The 18,761-nt window shown below is 39.9% G+C and overlaps 1 protein-coding gene across 2 annotated transcripts in view; it reads right to left on the reverse strand.

Annotated features, from left to right (window-relative positions):
• The window catches only part of PAK5 (p21 (RAC1) activated kinase 5), a 141,109-nt gene that overhangs the window by 25,071 nt on the left and 97,277 nt on the right, over window positions 1-18,761 (reverse strand). For both annotated transcript variants that reach the window (XM_030196323.1, XM_030196322.1), the window contains exons 4-5: window positions 11,819-11,952; window positions 7,514-7,640 (exon numbers count right to left, since the gene is read on the reverse strand). In XM_030196323.1, the coding sequence (XP_030052183.1) occupies window positions 7,514-7,640; window positions 11,819-11,952 (261 nt within the window). The remainder of the gene's footprint in view (window positions 1-7,513; window positions 7,641-11,818; window positions 11,953-18,761) is intronic.

Below are 18,761 nucleotides of genomic sequence, written 5' to 3' on the forward strand. Positions count from 1 at the left end.
ACAAATAATTTTTATCACAAAATCTATCAAAAGCCTAGTCGTCAAAAAAAGGCCAGCCGTCAAAAAAGAAGGAAGAGAGGAAAAGGGATTATACACTCACACACCCCTCAAAAAACGAAAAGAAGAAAAGAAAAATGCGTGTCAACATGAGAAACGGTGTGTCTTATATCTCAAAATGTGCTAGCGTATAGAATATGAATGAGTATATTTATATATAAACCCGCACATCCTTAACAATAAAAACGCCAGGGGAATGAATAAAAAATAAAAAATAAAAATAGCGCATATGGTTATCAAATTATCGAGGTAAAAAACTTAAAAATGTATATGTTGCTGCTGTTGTGTCGAGCAGGTCATAGTGGTTTGCAAAGAGAAAATTTAACCTGGTATCAACAAATTCAAAAGGTACTAAAAATTAATATTAAAACCGGATATTTAAAGATTAATATTAAAACCGGATATTTAAAGATGGGTGGCAAAATCCACACCGATACTAGTGTGTAAAATGTGAATGAGTATAAATATATATCCCTAACGATAAAAGCGCCAGAGGTACTAGCACAGACAAGGGGCATGACACCTAGCTAAAAATTTTCGTAATGCCGTGTCGGGCAGTCGTAATAAGCTAAATAAAATAAATAAAATCAAGAAGGAAAAATGCCTTACCTTACATGAAATAGACAATGTTGCCTCGTACCAACGGATACAATATAAAATGGTATTGAAAAAAGTGGCGCCAAAATACACTCAATCTAAATAACGCTGCGGAGAAACATGGATTCCGCTGATAGGATAAGCCAAGCTTCAAAAACAAAGATTGACACTTATACTGACTAATGGCATGCGAGTGACGGTTATATTAAACGATGATTATAAAAGCTGGTGAATGAAAATAATAAAAATTACTGAGTAATAAGAAGGTAACCCAGTTATTTAGAAAGTGATGAGAAGAAATGCTCAAGGGTCCAAAAAAAGAATGAAATTGATCCGACTTTAAAAGGCTCATTAAAGTAATAAAGTAATAAATACATGTTTCAAAGTTAGCAAAAAATTAATCAGGAATACTTAAACTGATGAACAACAAAACAATCAAATATATTAATTAGTAACGGTTAAATCGACTAGTAAAGTTAATAAAAAAGGTAAGTAATAATTATATCAACCAATTATTTAAGAAACCATTGGATAAATTACTCAAGAGTCATTAGAGTAAGGGAAAAGGACTTAAGAAAAACAATTGGTAGAAATAAATACAACTATGGAACACTGGACTAAACAATTATTACTTGTTTCAAAGGTAACGATAAGTTGAAATGATGGAATCATGGCACTTAAGAGGTGAAAATAAAAGTTATGTATGAACATCGGCAAGAAATAAAAATAATAATATTAAAAATATTAAGAACCCATGAGTTGGTTACTTGTATCAAATCTTTCAGAGAAACTTCAATTAGATAACTGGTATGAGGTAAGAAAGATCGTAAGAACAAGCGTTAGTTAAATGTTCAAAATAACCAGGGACGTATTACATTAAATTTCTTTCTCAATTGAAGGAAGGGGATATCAAAAACTGTTAAAAATATGTAATAAAAATAAATTAATAATAATAAAAATTAGTAGTCCCTTGGAAATAATTGCTGCTTCAATCAGAATGAAATATATTTACATTATAGGAAAAAAATATCATTTAATATAATTTAATGAAAAAATGAAAAGATATTTGGGTACACAAAAACAACATTAACTAAGATTAAAAATGCTACTATGAAAAAATTGCAAAAATAATAGAGAAATGATACTGGTCGTAACGTAAAAATATAAATAGATAATACCAAAAGCATGGAAATATATATATACACCAAAAGTGTGGAAATATACATATGCATTACGCAAGCTCCTGAACAAAAGGAAAAGGAATGGAGGAATGATTTTTCAGAGAAAATGTAAATATTCAATTTCTTTGTTAAGACCTTTTGGAGCTACGCATCCAGCTTGATATATAGCACGTTGTTCTGCTCTTAGCAATTTCTGATCGATATTTCCACCACGGGGATTTGGTTTAATGAGCCGCAACACAAAAAATTTTAAATCATCAGTGCTGTGTTCAGCATCAATCCAATGTTCAACTAATGGAGCTGATTTTATTTGCCTCCTGATGCAGCTACGATGTTCAATTATTCGAGTTTTTATTTTCCTTTTAGTCTTGCCAATGTAAATCATATTGCAAGGGCATAGAATCATATAAATAACATTCTCAGTATTACAGTCACTATCAAATCTTAACTCATATTTTTTACCTGTGGTGGGATGTATGAATGAATCTAACTGAAGGGAATGGGCACAAACTGTGCATGAATTACACGGTCTGTGTCCACCAAATTTTTGAGTCAAATTATCTTTAATCATTGGAAGAAAAGATGGAACTAAATGGTTTCTTAAATTGGGATTTCTCGAGAGAGCAAAAATAGGCACAACCTCTTTAAAACATGAATGTATCTGAACAATGTGCCAATGTTTTAAAATGATTTTCTTAAAAGAGTGGCTCAATGACGAGAATCTAAGAGCACAGACTAAATTTGGATTAGAGTAAGATTTAACACCGGTATTCAACAGTTCATCTCTCGTTCTCAAGCTAGCCTTTTTAAACCCCTCTGTAATACATTTATTCGGATAGCCACGTTGTCTAAATCTGTTCTTTAAATCTCTAGAATGTTTGTAATAGTCATCTTCATCAGCACATATTCTCTTCAGTCTTAAAAATTGACAAAATGGTAAATTGTCTTTTAATGCTCTATTGTGATAGCTTGAATAGTGTAAATAGCAATTTTTATCTGTAGGTTTTCTATATAACGAAGTAGTGAACCTATGTCTATCCTTTTTAATCTTAATGTCTAAAAAAGAAATGCTATCTGTGTCGAATTGCATTTTGAATTTTAAATTAGAATCACATGTATTGATCCATTCAAAAAATTGCTGCAATAGACCACTATTGCCCTTCCACAGTATAAAGATATCATCTATGTATCTCTTATACATTTTAACATGATGTTTATATGGGTGATCTAATAGGTATAGATCTTCAAATTTAGCCATGTAAAGATTAGCTATATCGGGGGCCATGGACGCCCCCATAGCTGTGCCCTTGATCTGTAAGTAAAAATTACCATTAAAATAAAAATAATTTTTTGTCAAGGCCAATGTAGCCAAGGCAAAAATGAGCCTATTGGGGATCCGTATGTCAGTTTGCCTATCACGTAAGGTTTCTTCAATGACAATTAATGCTTCCAACTGAGGTATGTTAGTGTACAGTGATTCAACATCAAGGGTGACTAAGAGTAAATTTTCTAAGTCACCACTATACTCTTCCAACATATTAATAAAGTGGGATGAGTCACGTACGTATGATTTAATTTTGGGAATGTATGGTCTAAGGAAATAATCTGTAAATATGGAAAGAGGTTCCAAAACCGAACTATTTGCTGAAATGATGGGTCTGCCTGGTGGATCAGTCATAGATTTATGTATCTTGGGTAGGATGTAAATCGTTGGAACCACAGGATGCTCAGTAGTCAACAATAGTAGTTATTTCATTTTTTAGAGTGTCTGTAGGGTCATCACTAAGAGGTACATAAAAGGTAGTATCACCTAATTGTCTCATTACTTCTTGTATATAAGATGTTCGATCTAAAATAACAATGCCTCCACCCTTATCGGCTGGTTTTATAACAATATTTGTATTCAATGATAGGGAACGCAATGCTTGATTCTCATCTTTTGTGAGATTATAAAAAGGGCGTCTATCTTTTATTTAATGTTTCATTTAATTATATATGTTGTTATTATATTTTTTAGACCCCTGATGAAGGTTTTTTTAAAAACCGAAACACGGACCGTGTTGGGTCCTTAATAAAGTTTTTTTTGGAGCATCTTACCCCTTATCTTGGATTGGTCTCTTGAAGTTATTTTTTCACATCCACCTGTTCCATTCCACTCATTATTTTATATACCTCTCTGCAAAGTTGTCCTGCCTTTTCATTTTAATCCCTAAACTAAAGGAGCCTTTGCTGCAGAAGACTCGTCCCACTCAGCAATACTGCGATCACACAGTTAGCGTTTCAGGCCTCTAACACATTTCTCACCTATGACTTTGACCAACATCACTCTCAGTCACACTTTTGAATCTACAGATTTGCTGACTTCTCACACACAAGCAGTGCTGCATCCGCCATCTCACTTCACTCATTCAGTTTTCCTAATTTGGCATTGCAGAATGTACCACCTTCTACTGAAGCTGCTTAAAGCACACTCAAGGTAGGTAATTCTACTTCTCAGCCTTCAACTATCATTACAACAGCAAAGGTTCAGCTCAGGCACAACACAGCAGCAAAAGAATAAAGTGAAGTTTACTTTTTCTCCATCCAACAATTATTTTTCAGGCAGGTCTCCAATCCTGCTCATCTCTCCAATCATTCCAACTCTTTTTAAAGAGTCACTTTCAATTTTTTTTAACTGCTCCTTCTGCATTCACACACCTGCTCTTCTCAACTTCTTGAGCTCCTCTGACAACTGCAACGACTTCCATTGCCTAAACAAGGGAGACTCAGCTGGGCCGGGAGACTCCTCCGAGCCAAACGCACACAGAACGTTTGCTGATTTTTTTTTAAATATGGAATCCTGTACAATATCCATTTTGAAACCCCCTTTTGCCATTAATTTCTTTGGGAAAAATGTACTTCATCATAAAACAGTTAACATGACACTCAATTTTAATAAAAATCAGATAGCCATCCATGTCATGTCAAGTAGAATCCAATCCATGTTTTAAAATTTAAAAACCACCACCTATTACCACAGTACACAATTTTGCCAAAATATTACCCTTAAAATTCAATACTTTTCCCCCAAAACTTCAACAAGAGTTAATTTTTACATTCCCAGGTGCAACTGTCATAAGTACATAAGTAATGCCACACTGGGAAAAGACCAAGGGTCCATTGAGCCCAGCATCCTATCCACGACAGCGGCCAATCCAGGTCAAGGGCACCTGGCAAGCTTCCCAAACGTACAAACATTCTATACATGTTATTCCTGGAATTGTGGATTTTTCCCAAGTCCATTTAGTAGAGGTTTATGGACTTGTCCTTTAGGAAACCGTCTAACCCCTTTTTAAACTCTGCCAAGCTAACCGCCTTCACCATGTTCTCCGGCAACGGATTCCAGAGTTTAATTACGCGTTGGGTGAAGAAACATTTTCTCCGATTGGTTTTAAATTTACTACACTGTAGTTTCATCGCATGCCTCCTAGTCCTAGTATTTTTGGAAAGCGTGAACAGACGCTTCACATCCACCTGTTCCACTCCACTCATTATTTTATAGACCTCTATCATGTCTCCCCTCAGTCGTCTCATCTCCAAGCTGAAAAGCCCTAGCCTCCTTAGTCTTTCTTCATAGGGAAGTCGTCCCATCCCCGCTATCATTTTAGTCGCCCTTCGCTGCACCTTTTCCAGTTCCATTTTATCTTTCTTGAGATGCGGCGACCAGAATTGAACACAATAGTCAAGGTGTGGTCGCACCATGGAGTGATATAACGGCATTATAACATCCTCACACTTGTTTTCCATACCTTTCCTAATAATACCCAACATTCTATTCGCTTTCCGAGCCGCAGCAGCACACTGAGCAGAAGGTTTCAGCGTATTATCGACGACGACACCCAGATCCCTTTCTTGGTCCATAACTCCTAACGTGGAACCTTGCATGACGTAGCTATAAATTCGGGTTCTTTTTTCCCACATGCATCACCTTGCACTTGCTCACATTAAACGTCATCTGCCATCTAGCCGCCCAGTCTCCCAGTCTCATAAGGTCCTTCTGTAATTTTTCACAATCCTGTCGCGAGTTAACGACTTTGAATAACTTTGTGTCATCAGCAAATTTAATTACCTTGCTAGTTACTCCCATCTCTAAATCATCTATAAATATATTAAAAAGCAGCGGTCCTAGCACAGACCCCTGAGGAACCCCACTAACTACCCTTCTCAATTGTGAATACTGCCCATTTAACCCCACTCTCTGTTTCCTATCCTTCAACCAGTTTTTAATCCACAATAGGACTTTTCCTCCTATCCCATGACCCTCCAATTTCCTCTGTAGCCTTTCATGAGGTACCTTGTCAAATGCCTTTTGAAAATCCAGATACACAATATCAACCGGTTCCCCTTTGTCCACATGTTTGTTTACTCCTTTAAAGAATTGAAGTAAATTGGTCAGGCAAGATCTCCCCACACAAAAGCCGTGCTGACTCGGTCTCAGTAATCCATGTCCTTGGATGTGCTCTGTAATTTTGTTTTTAATAATAGCCTGTACCATTTTCCACGGCACTGACGCCAGACTCACCGGTTTATAATTTCCCGGATCTCCCCTGGAACCTTTTTTAAAAATGGGCGTTGCATTCAAAACTTCACACCAGAAGCTGTGTTAGGCGTTCCGCATTAAATACAGTAAAAAATAACCACTAAAATTTTAAAAATTCTAGCCACCTGCGCCCACCTAAAATGGACCTCAGGACCCCCAACCATAAAAAGAAAATTTTTAAACCAATGCTGGAAAGCCAGAAAAATAGCCCACCAAAAATGACCCAAATAAAATGAAATAAAAAAAAAAAACCTGAGGCCAAAAGACCTCCTACTATAGTCTTCATGGACCTTCCAGGCTGCTCCCATCCTTCTTCAGGGTCCCGGCGGACTCTCGATGCCAGTGGTATTTGGGTGCAATGGCCCGAGGTAGCTAGCTGGGAAGCCTCAAAAATCGAGGTCCTGGCTTCAATTGCAGCCTACCATGAGCTCCGGAGCTCTTCTGAGCATGTGCACAAGTCCCGACCCTGGACCAGGCCTCAAGCTGGGAATTTTCCTGCTGGCCAGCCCCATTTTCTTCATTCGAAGTGGCACTTTCAATTGCGGCAGCGATGTTTTCCGTGCCTCTCCACCCCAGACTGCTCCGGAGCCCTCTCAGACCTTCTTGACAAAGTTGGGGCACGTCTGGACCAGCCCCGGAACAACCTGGAAGCGTCTTGGAACACCCCAGGACCAAAACAGCCACTGGCCACCAATGCACATTAGGATCTAGCCAAAATACATTCCGAAACACCCCAGAACCCTTGTAAGCCCCAAGACAGGAAAACCTTTTCTTTTTTTAAAACCCATTACACTTACTTATTTTTTAGTCCCAGTGTTAGTATGTTCTCTGATTTATCTAAGTCAGCACAAGCAACTAGTTAGATTTTCTTGCAGTTTATTCAACATGTTTTCTCAATTCCCTTGTAAACGTGAATAGTTATGGAGCAGGAGGATAAATGCATTTATTAATGTTAATTTCATATCATTTTATTTATTGCTTCTCGACTGCCCTCTCAGGAACCAGGCTACTCAGCGTGGTATACAAAAACAATTTGGAATTATACTGCCCCTAGTTTTCGTGATCTGACCCTTACTGGAGAGACCATTAGAATGCTCACCCTTCCATCGCTGGTAAGCAGTATTGAATCACTCTTTATGTCTCGGTGAATGACTCCTTGATTATGAAGGTAGGAGAGAGCTTTCAGGACAGACAGACATACTGTGGCTATCTGCTCCTCATTCATCCTAAAACAAAGAAAAAGAAAAAGGTTGAAAAACACAGTAAATCTGCAAATTAAGAGGTAATTGCATAACAGGGTGCCTATGTACACAGCAGCTTCTCAGAACTAGGTCTAACAGTGCACAGATACTGTACGCATATACTTTAAGGGGGCAATTCTCTAATTGGACACTTCTTCCATTTAGGTGCCCCAAGGGTGGGTGGTTGGAGCCTATTCCATAACAGAAACTAGGTATCTAGGTTCTGTTATATAATGCCAGAATATCCCAGTATCAGTGCGCCTATGCACTCGCAGTTACTAGACTTGTGTTAAAAAAGTATGTGGTTGACGCTAAATATTTGTAACCTGCTTAGGTGATAGGCAGGATAGAAATAAAATAAATGTTAATTTATGCCATTTATATGCACTGGAAGTAGTCCTATGTGCAAATTAATTCCAGGTATTTGCATAGAAAGTGCACTCAAATTAACTTGCTTCTTTAGCACAGATTTTGAAATTGAGTACAAATTAACCCAGAAAATGTTTATGCAGTAAAGAGCAGGTAGTCATGCAAGCATATAAATTCCCTAGGTAATTTTAAAAACTGAAATATGCACATACTCTTCATTTTCAAATTTTGCTGATGGGTGCACAGGGAATAATTTATATGGAAAAAATAAGTTCCCCGGTTGGGGTTTCACACCAATTTAAAGCATGCACAGATTTTAATAAGTGCTTGTTACACCCAAGGCTTTATATGAGAAGTTAACCCCCAGGATCTATATAGTGTGTGCAGATTCTATAATACCGTGTGTAACTTAATTGCCTTAACAAGCTAATGAGCACTGATAACAGCACTTAACAAGCAATAATGAGTAGTAATTGGCACTGATTAGAATTTAGGTGCACAACTCGCTAAGCATATTCTGTAATGACATGCACCAAACTTCTAACACACACAGGCAAAAAGGGGCATGGTTATGGGCAGGGAAATGGTCGTTTCATAGGCATTACAACATTTATAGAATATGGCCCAGTGCGCCTAAATCTACATGCTGAGATTTACAAAAGGTTTTTGTTGGAGTAAATGGATGCATGCAGATATCGGCACTGAAATATCAAATAAGCATATTCTATAATGAGCGCTAAAATCTAGGTACCAATTACAGAATATGCTTAGTCAGCAATGATTTCAGCGATGATTTTTTAGGCGCCATATATAGACTCTCCTCCCTAAGGGGGTGATTCTCCCTAATCCCCCTGGATGAGCACTCTTCATAGAATAGCATTTAGCACCTAATTCTGCACCCAGGGTTGGGCAGAAGGACTTACACTAACTGAAACCTGGTGTAAATCCTGGTGCACATCCTCGGTATTCTATGAAACTAAAAGTGATCTGAAAATATGCTTCTGGATTCTATATAGCGCACCTAGAGATCCGCGCCAAAGTCCAGGCGTATTCTATAACAACATGCGTAACTTAATTGGCTTAACAAGTTGGTTAGCATTGATAACAGCACTTAACAAGCAATAATGAGCACTAATTAGAAATAATTAGAATTTTCACACATAACTCGCTAAGCGTATTTTGTAATGAACTGAGCCTAAATTTTAATATGCGCAGTTGAAAAGGGGTGTGACTATGGGCAGGGAAATGGGCATTCCCAAATTTACATTTGCAGTTATAGAATCTAGCCCAGTGGGTGTAAAGCAGGGATGTACGCCACGTTTTCATTGGACACTGGGATATCTACTAAGCGTATTCTATATACCATGACTAAGTCTAGGCGCCGCTTATAGAAGACAATTAGGTGGAAATGTTTACTGCACGGATTTTTTTAGGCGCCTTATATACAGAATCTGGCCCAAAGTGTATAAATGGCAAAATGAGGGCAAAAGAATACGAAAAAGTGAAATCACAAATGTGATGAAGACAAAATGAAGACCAACGCTGAGATATCAACTTTTAGACACCAATTATAGAATATGCTTAGTAGGCACCGATTTCAGAGCCGATTGTTTTAGGTACATATATAAAATCTCCCCCAATAGGCCTTAAATTAGGAACATAAATTTAGGCGCATAGATTACGCTTGTAATTTAGGAGCATAACCTTTATAGAATAAGGGCCTTTTATGATCCTAATTTATGCTCCTAATTTAGCAGTATAATCTATTTCGGAGCATAGAGTACGCTCATAATTTAGAAGCATAAATTTTAGGTTACGCTCATAAATTTAGGAGCATAATCTTTATAGAATAAGGTCCAATATGGTTAAACTCATGGGTATCAGTAGAAGTGTAAAATATCAGAAACTTTTCCTCACAGAAAACAAAAAACATGGCTTCTATAGCATAACATATAGAACCCAAAATATAAAGGAAAAACTCACATTGGTCCATCCAGGAAAACACTAGCCTTTGAGCTAAAACAAAACAAACCTTGGTGCCAAACGCTGTAACTTTCCTTTGTTTTCCTCTTTTTTCAGTGTTTAATGTTTTGTATTGTATGATTACAATATTGTGTGTTTTGCTCTTTTATTTTATGAGGACACTCGAGGAAGACTCTATGGCTGAAACATGGCCCGTGTTTGGTCTGCTGTTTGACAAGTTTTGACCTCTGTTTGACGTCTAAATATAAATAAAGGACTGGCTGCTGCCATCTTGCCCCAATTGCATGGTCATCCCCACTGTCCTTTGCCTTGATACATAAGTGTGTACCATCTTCTCACTGTGTGTATTTACACAGTGTACATGAACTCCACTGCCCTATTTTATGAAAGGCCTTTTCCTTGTGTAACACAGGCTTACAAATGGAAAGCCTTCACAAAATTATCCCACCTATATTGTTCTTCATTGCATTTTGGGTTCAGTTGCTTGGAATCAGCTGCCTATTAGAGTGAGAGTAAGAACTGATTTGTTTGATTTTCAGAAGAAAGCCTAACAGACCTAGAATGAACCTAACAAACAAGGAGGTTAGGTAAGAGTAACACCTTTGCTATCCAGAAACAATCTTAACTTAGCAGGTTCATAGAAAACATACCAAACTTTCTGACATACCACAAAATATTTTCAAGGAAATCTAAGTTGGAAGGAAGCTCCTAATGAAGTTACTACAGAATGCAGTTCCAAAAACTTCTTTCATCTAGACTGCATCCACTTAGACACATCAGGAAACACCTGTACTTTCTTTCCCATAAGAGAGGTATCTGTAGTCTTATAATACAATCTCAAAACTGAATCCATATCTTGATTTTAAAAAAACCCAATAATGTGGCTCTAGCTGTTATTTCAAATTCTGAAAATTCCAAAATATCTGAGATGTTCAAATCAATCAGGGGTTCATTCATTTTTTTTTTTTTTACATTTGACGTCACATAGAGGGTAAATGTTCTTTTTAATTTTCTCTCATATCATTTTTCTTAACGTTATTTGTTGTTTGATGCTTTACATGTATTTTAGTTAACTGTGATTTTATGGTTAATGTTTTATGAGATTGAAGATTGCTTCATATGTTAATGTGTTCTGCCTAGTAACCTTCCCCCTCTAATGCCTAGATTCAGAGCACCATGCGAGAATTTTAGTGACTGGCAGGTTATAAATATTTTTAAACAAATACATTCCAAGCCTTAAGGCACTGCTCTCCATTCCTGTGCTTGGATATTGGCCAAAAAAGGAGGCCAGTTTATTTGGTAGGATTTATTTACTGCCCTTTTGAGGAAATTCACCCAAAGCAGAATACAACAGATATAATTCAGATATAGGAAATAAACAATTACAACAATAAACTACACAAACAGAACACATTATAGTGTAGTATGCTCCTTACGTCAATAAAATATACATTAGCTATAATTCTCTACTTCATCTTTTCATCATGGTGTCTATAGGTTGGTTCCATTGATTCCAGAGTTCTATTAAACAAACAGGATATTACCATCTCCTTCCTCTTCTCTAATGTTTGGATGAACATACCTTTTACTTATTGCAACTGTGATCCTTTTACTATTTATTAAATCAACTTCTCAGAAAATTGATGGTTTGGTCTTCTCAACTGAGAGAAAATGCCATAGTGAAGCATGTAGAGACTCAGCAGCTGGCTTATTCAGGTTATGAAGGGACCATGAAAGCGCAAACCTTTACAAGACCAGTCACTGCATGCTGCACAATCTTAAAAGTTAACTATGATGCCAGGCATACATACCTCGTATGGGTGACTATGTCTGTCAGTGCTCCGCCTTCCAGAAACTCCATAACAACCCACAGTTCATCACCGACTAGATAACTATTGTACATGTCGACCACATTTTCATGATGGTAATCCCTCATTATTACAACCTATGCAAACAAATTAATAAAGTAACTACTATTGTTTTTCGGTTTAGCTGCGACTTTGATTTAATCTTACAACATTTAACTCATGTTTTGAGATGCCCACATTTAGGAATCAATTTTCATAGCAGCTGATATTCAGAATCAGTTATGTGACTGGCAGCGGTTGCTAAATGTGTAACTGCTTTGCATTTAGCTTTATGGCCTGGGTAACACAACTTTTAGTCACATACATCTCTTTGAGTTCTTTTTTACTAAACAAACAGCAGTAAGCACTAGGGTGAACTTAACGCAACTTAAAATGGCACACTGTGCGGCATGCTCAGGTATCTTGCAGTAAGTTTTTAATCTCTATGTGCGCTAAAAAATATTTGTTATTTTTGTTGGGGTGGTATGTTTGGGGGGTGAAGAGTGGGTGTTTCTGTGTTAATCAATTAGTACAACATTACTGTACACTGGAAAGTGCGGGGTACAAATGTAACAAAAAATAAAAAATAACTATCAGTTCAGGATTACTGCGTGAGCCCTTACTGCCTTCAATGGTTTTTTTTAAAGGTCATTAATGCAAAAAAAGGATTGCCAGTATATGCATAACTTTACATTGATATCTATAATGTTATGCAGTTAGAACCGAATTCTATATATGGCGCCTAAAAAATCAGCACTGAAAAAACACACTTAGCACTATTCTATAAACTTTACCTGTAGCTCTTGTTCCTGCGACTAAATTTAGTCAAAGCCATTTACACCAACTAAAACCTGGTGTAAAAAAGTGCACAACTAATTTAGGCCTGGATCGGGTATATTCTATAACACTGCGCATAAATTTCAGGAATGCCCGCAACCTGCCCCTGCCATGACCACACCCCCTTATGAGATCCACGAGATCTGATTTACGCGCATTGCTTTATAGAATACGCTTAGCAAGCTATGCATGTAAATCCTAATTTGTACTGATTGGTACCGGTAATTGCTTGTTAACATCCAATTAGTCACTGATTGGCTTGCTTCCTAATTAAGCTCTGCACACGTGCCAATTTGCACATGGAACTCTAATCGCCATATATAGAATCCAGGAGATAGTGCTGAAATTTTAGCTCCAAATGCCCATGCTGGGACAAAGCCTTCAGGTACTTTTAACCCATTGATGTTGCACCAGTTTTAAAAGACTCAGGGGTTCATTTTCGAAAGAGAAGGACGTCCATCTTTCGACATAAATCAAAAGATGGATGTCCTTCTCCCAGAGACGTCCAAATCGGTATAATTGAAACCCGATTTAGGATGTCTCTAACTGCACTCCGTCGCAAGGTCGGTCAAAGTTCAAGGGGGCGTGTCAGAGGCGTAGCGAAGGCGGGAGTTCGGCGTGCCTAACGCCTGGACATCCTTGACCCATAATCGAAAAAAACAAGGCTGTCCCTGACGAATACATGGACGTTTTTGCCCGGACCTGTGTTTCTTACGACTAAGGGACAAAAAGGTGCCCGAAATGACCAGATGACTACCGGAGAGAATCAGGGAGATGATCTCCCGTTACTCCCCCAGTGGTCACTAACCCCCTCCCATCCTCAAAAAACACCTTTAAAAATATTGATTGCCAGCCTCAGATGTCATCCTCAGGTCCGTGACAGTGCAAGCAGGTTCCTGGAGCAGTTTTAGTGGGTACTGCAGTGCACTTCAGACTGGTGGACCCAGGCCCATACCCCCCCTACTTGTTACATTTGTGAAGGAAGCAGCAAGCCCTCCAAAACCCACCAAAAACCCACTGTACCCACATCTAGGTGCCCTCCTTCACCCATAAGGGCTATGGTAGTGGTATACAATTGTGGGTAGTGGGGTTTTTTGGGGGGAGGGGGTTGGGGGGCTCAGCACACAAGGTAAGGGAGCTATGTACCTGGGAGCAATTTATGAAGTCCACTGCAGTGCCCCCTAGGGTGCCTGGTTGGTGTCCTGGCATGTCAGGGGGACAAGTGCACTACAAAGGCTGGCTTCTCCCACAACCTAATGGCTTACATTTGGTTGTTTTTGACATGGACGTCTTTGGTTTCGAAAATCCCCAAAAGTCAGAAACGTCCATGTCTAGGGACGTCTAAATTTAAGGGTTTGGCCGTCCCTGACGGTATTTTCGACACGAAAGATGGACACCCATCTTGTATCGAAAATACGGGTTTCCCTGCCCCTAGATTTGGCCGTTTTGTAAGGATGTCCAAATTGCAACTTGGACGTCCCTTTCGAAAATGCCCCTCAAAGTATACTTGTACTTTAGCTTTGAATTCTGCCATAGGTACAGAGTGCCTGCAGACATTCACATCTGCTTCCTTCCTGGGAAACTTATGCACACATATGAATTTAAAATACAAACAAATCTACACTTTTCCACCTCTCACTAAATGCATCCCTAAGAATGCCTTCATCTTGATGTAGCTAGAAGCATATATGTTACAGAACACCACACAAACGTTTAGCCACACTGAGGGAGGGAGATTTTCAGTCAATTTATGAGGGTAAAATGCTTTTTTACCTGTGTAAATGGCTTTGAAACTACCCGCTTAATTGCAAAATACAAACGAAGCACTCTATTCCATAACTTACAAATGGCTGTCCAACAATATTCTAGCAATGAAATAATTATTCATTATGCAGAGAGGACATAAATAAGAAAATGTATTTTACAGTGACTAATATACATAAGCAGCACACTTCTTTATTGCTATCATCTGAGGCCCAGTTCTACACAGGGCTTTGAGATGGGAATCGATACTTTGGTCAGGATGTTCACAATCAGTAGCATAGGAAGGGGGGCGGGGGGGGGGGGGACGGTCCGCCCCGGGTGCACGCCGCTGGAGGGTGTCGGCTCCGCGCTGGTGCACTGCCCTCTCTGCCCCGGAACAGGTTACGTCCTGTTCCGGGACAGAGAGAGCAGTGAACCAGCGCGGAGCCGACACACCCCAGCAACGTGCAGTCGGGGTGGATCGGCCCTCCCGCCTGTCCCTCGCCGGGGGGGGGGGAGAGCTATGCGCTCCAGCGTGAGGAGGGTGCGCCGTGCTGCACCCGGGGGGAGGGGAGGTGCGCAGCGGCGACCCGCCCCGGGTGTCAGCTCCCCTCGCTATGGCTCTGTTCACAATTCCCTGTATTTTACAAAAGTCTCTGCCAAACACAGAGCCTATTGTAAACTACTATAAAGATGTGCAGGAGTGTATGTGTATCTATCTGCCAGTACATCTAGCAGGAGCAGCAATATTAAAAAGTTGTACAAATGAAAAAAAGAGCATAATCGAAAGGGACATCCAAAATTGGCTTTCGATTATACCGATTTGGACGACCCTGTGAGAAGGATGCCCATCTTCTGATTTATGTCAAAAGATGAGCATCCTTCTCTTTCGAAAATGAGCCCAAAGGTGTCAGCAAAAGCCTTAAGATTTTGGGTTCACAGAGAAAGGAATGATTAGCAGGGAAAAGGATGCAATATGGCTTCTGTATGTCTCTAGGATCTCATGAGTACTTTGGGCAATTCTAGAGACCATATCTTCAAAAAGATAAAACCTTGACTGCGCCAGTCCAGAAAGAACTACTAAAATGTTTTGTGGTTTCCATCATAAAGCATATAGGGACATGTGTACCCTGGAGGAAAATACCTTCACGGTATAAATGCACACGAAATGGGCTTCTTTCGGTGCAAAGGAGGCTCTGGAATGAGTGGCCATAAGATGAGGGTGAAAGGGGTGAACTCGGGAGTGACCTAAGAAAAGTTTTTACAGAAAGAGTGGCGGACGTATGGAACAGTCTCCCAGTGGAGGTGGTGGAGACAAAAACAGTTATCTGAATATGAGAAAGCACGGGAAGAGCACAGAGAATCTATAAGGAAAAATAAAAAAATAAAATAATATAGAGACTAGATTATTATATAGACTAGAAGTTAGTTTGGATGGGCAGACTAGATAGGCCATATGTTTTTTTTTTTCTGTTGCCATGTTCCCTGTTTCTATGTTTCCTAGAAATGCCATAGCTAGAAAATTTAGCATTCCATGTTGACCTAATCCAATCTAACACAGAACTTAATTGCTAAAATTCCTAAAAACGTCCAATGCGACTTACAAAATAAGAAAGAACCCAAAGAGTAATGGGGAACAACAATATACAGTTATAGCAGTGAGATTAAATAACAATTACAGTCCTAGTTTAGTTTCAACCACTTTTGAAAGATCAAGTCATTTGAAACCATCCTGATTGTAATAGGTATATTATTGCAGGCATAGATAGCCTAGAAAGGAAACACAGATTTAAGTAATCGCTTATAGCAAATATCTTTAACAGAGGGAGACTTCAGTAATAATTGATCCTGTAATCTAAGAGAATGACAACAAAGACTGAGAGAACAACAGGTTAGGGGCTGCCGCCTGTAAAATGAGAAACAGAACGCAAGCAGTTTTAAACACATGATGACCCTTCAACCGTAGCCAATGCAATTCCTGCAGATGACTAGTAACACTATCAAGTTTGCTAATTCGAAAGACCAACGGACAGCATATTTACTCCTTTTAACAAAATAGGTAAAAACAATTCAGCCACCATATACCATCACTGACTGCTTTGGCTATGCCCCTCGCAAAAAACAAGAAATTCAGTCCAGCAGTCTGTCTCCCACAGTGGCTTAGACGTACCCATCAGAGTCCACATTGGAAAGCTCATTTTATGAGCTCTATTCTGTTGCACTATGAGAGTAAGTCAGTACAGCTCACCCAAAGTTAGGCATTGGGATACTGTGTGCTAAGCACAAATTCTGTATCAGCAATTAAGAGTATAATTGTTGTTACAGAATACTAGCCTAAGTCGGTATTTACACGGCAACATTTAGGCTGCTTACATCATGTGTGCTTACATGATGGAGGAGTGGCCTAGTGGTTAGAGCACCGATCTTGCAATCCAGAGATGGCTGGTTCAAATTCCACTGCTGCTCCTTGTGATCTTGGGCAAGTCACTTAACCCTCCATTGCCTCAGGTACAAACCAAGATTTTGAGCCCTCCTGGGATAGAGAAATACCCAGTGTACCTGATTGTAACTCACCTTGAGCTACTACTGAAAAAGGTGTGAGCAAAATGGAAATAAAAATAAATAAAATTATGTCAATGCCCGGTATAAATATCCGAGGAGGGACACCGCGGAAGCGGAAGACCGTACGTCAGCAGATACCAGCAAAAGTAGTATGGTCAGCAGGGCTCTCCTGTTTCTGTGTCACGAGCTGACCGTCCTATTTTTTGGATCAGAGTTTTTATCAAGACTGTTATCCAGAGATTCCTATACTTCTCAGTGACCTTGTGTACAGACCTCGGATGTAGGCTTTATGCTAAAACACAGTGCCATGTTGGGTCTTGAAGAAATAAAAGTTTTATTATATTCCTGTTATGATTGGGGTCAGAACCCCTCTCAAACTTACCTCTTTCCTGGGGGTCAGCTTCTTAGCTGGCTTCTGTTTCTTTTGTCTGTCCTTTCTGAGCTGGCTCTGTCTCTCTGTGCTGGCAGCTTCCAGCAGCATGGCTCTAATTGTTTCACTTTACCACAGCTGTGTGAGTGCACTGAGTTAGCTCTACCTCTCTTTGGGTGTACTGGCTTCAAGTGCTTCACGGTGTTGCATTGGTGTGGGTTGGGCCTCTCTGGGTCAGTGTGCTTTTGCCTAGGTCTAGGGAGTGTGACATCATCAGGGAGGGCCTTGATAAGGAAGTGGTGTTGTTTCCTTCAGAGCTTTTGCAACGGTGGTGTTTGCTTTGGATAGGGTGGTGCAGTGTGCACTTCTGACTTTGTGTCTAGTTTCCCTGCTTGCTTTTGCTAAGGGCCAGGTTAGTGTGCACTGGTGTCTGTGTGTTTAGCTTTCCTGCTTTTCCTTTGGTTCCCCTGCTTTTCCCTCTTGGTTTTGGAAGCATTGCTGTATGTAGGGCTTTGGAAGCTCTGTTGCTGATAGAAGTACTTCAGGGTTTGGTGTTGTTAGGAACACTGCAGAGTTTGCTGTTAGAAGTACTTCTGGTGTTTGTGCTATTGGGAGCATTGCAGTCTTTGCTGTTGGTGTTTGGTGCTTTAGAAGCACTTTTGGCTTATGTGTTAGCTTCCCTGCTTTTTCCTTGTGGCTTCCCTGTCTTCCCTTTTAGTGCTAGGAGCTCTTTTGGTTGTTTGGTGCATAGGAGCACCTTAGTTAGTTTAGAGTTGTAGAGCACTGCTTGTAGCTTGGTGCTTAGTAGCACCTGTGTTAGCTTGTGTATTTAGTTCCCTGCTCTGTTAGGAAGTCCCTTTGTTGAGCAGGGCTTAGGAGCTCCTGTTTAGTATAGGGCTTAGGAAGTCCTTTTGTTAGTGTAGGCCTAGGACTGCCCTGGTTAGTCCAGTTCCTTGGAGCACTGCTGTCTCTTCTGTTTCCTGTCCTGGTCCCTGTGTCATCCGGTATCTGGTAAGTCCTGCCAGCTACTCGAACCCAGGAGCTCAACTCCTGGGGGGCTTAGTAGCTAAATGCAGGTGAAGCTGTTCGGACCAGTCCAGTGTGCTCCAGTCCAGTGTTCCAGTCCGGGGAATTCCAGTCCAGTGTTCCAGTCCGGTGTCCTCCAGTCCGGGGGATTCCAGTCCGTGTGTTCCGGTTGCTGGGCGGTGCCTGCAGTCCCTGCCGGTGCTGGTGTGCTTGCCCAGCGTTGGTTGGTGGGTTTTGCCTGCTGCTGTCACTCCTCGTCAGCAGCCCAAGGGCTCACGTTTGCTCCAGAGCCCGGCCCCGCGGGCTCTGAACCTGAGAACCTGACAATTCCTCGTCCTTCTGTTTTTCTTCATAGGAGAGCCCTACTGA

This window comes from Microcaecilia unicolor, chromosome 3, assembly GCF_901765095.1.
Source record: "Microcaecilia unicolor chromosome 3, aMicUni1.1, whole genome shotgun sequence".
Classification (NCBI taxonomy): domain Eukaryota; kingdom Metazoa; phylum Chordata; class Amphibia; order Gymnophiona; family Siphonopidae; genus Microcaecilia; species Microcaecilia unicolor.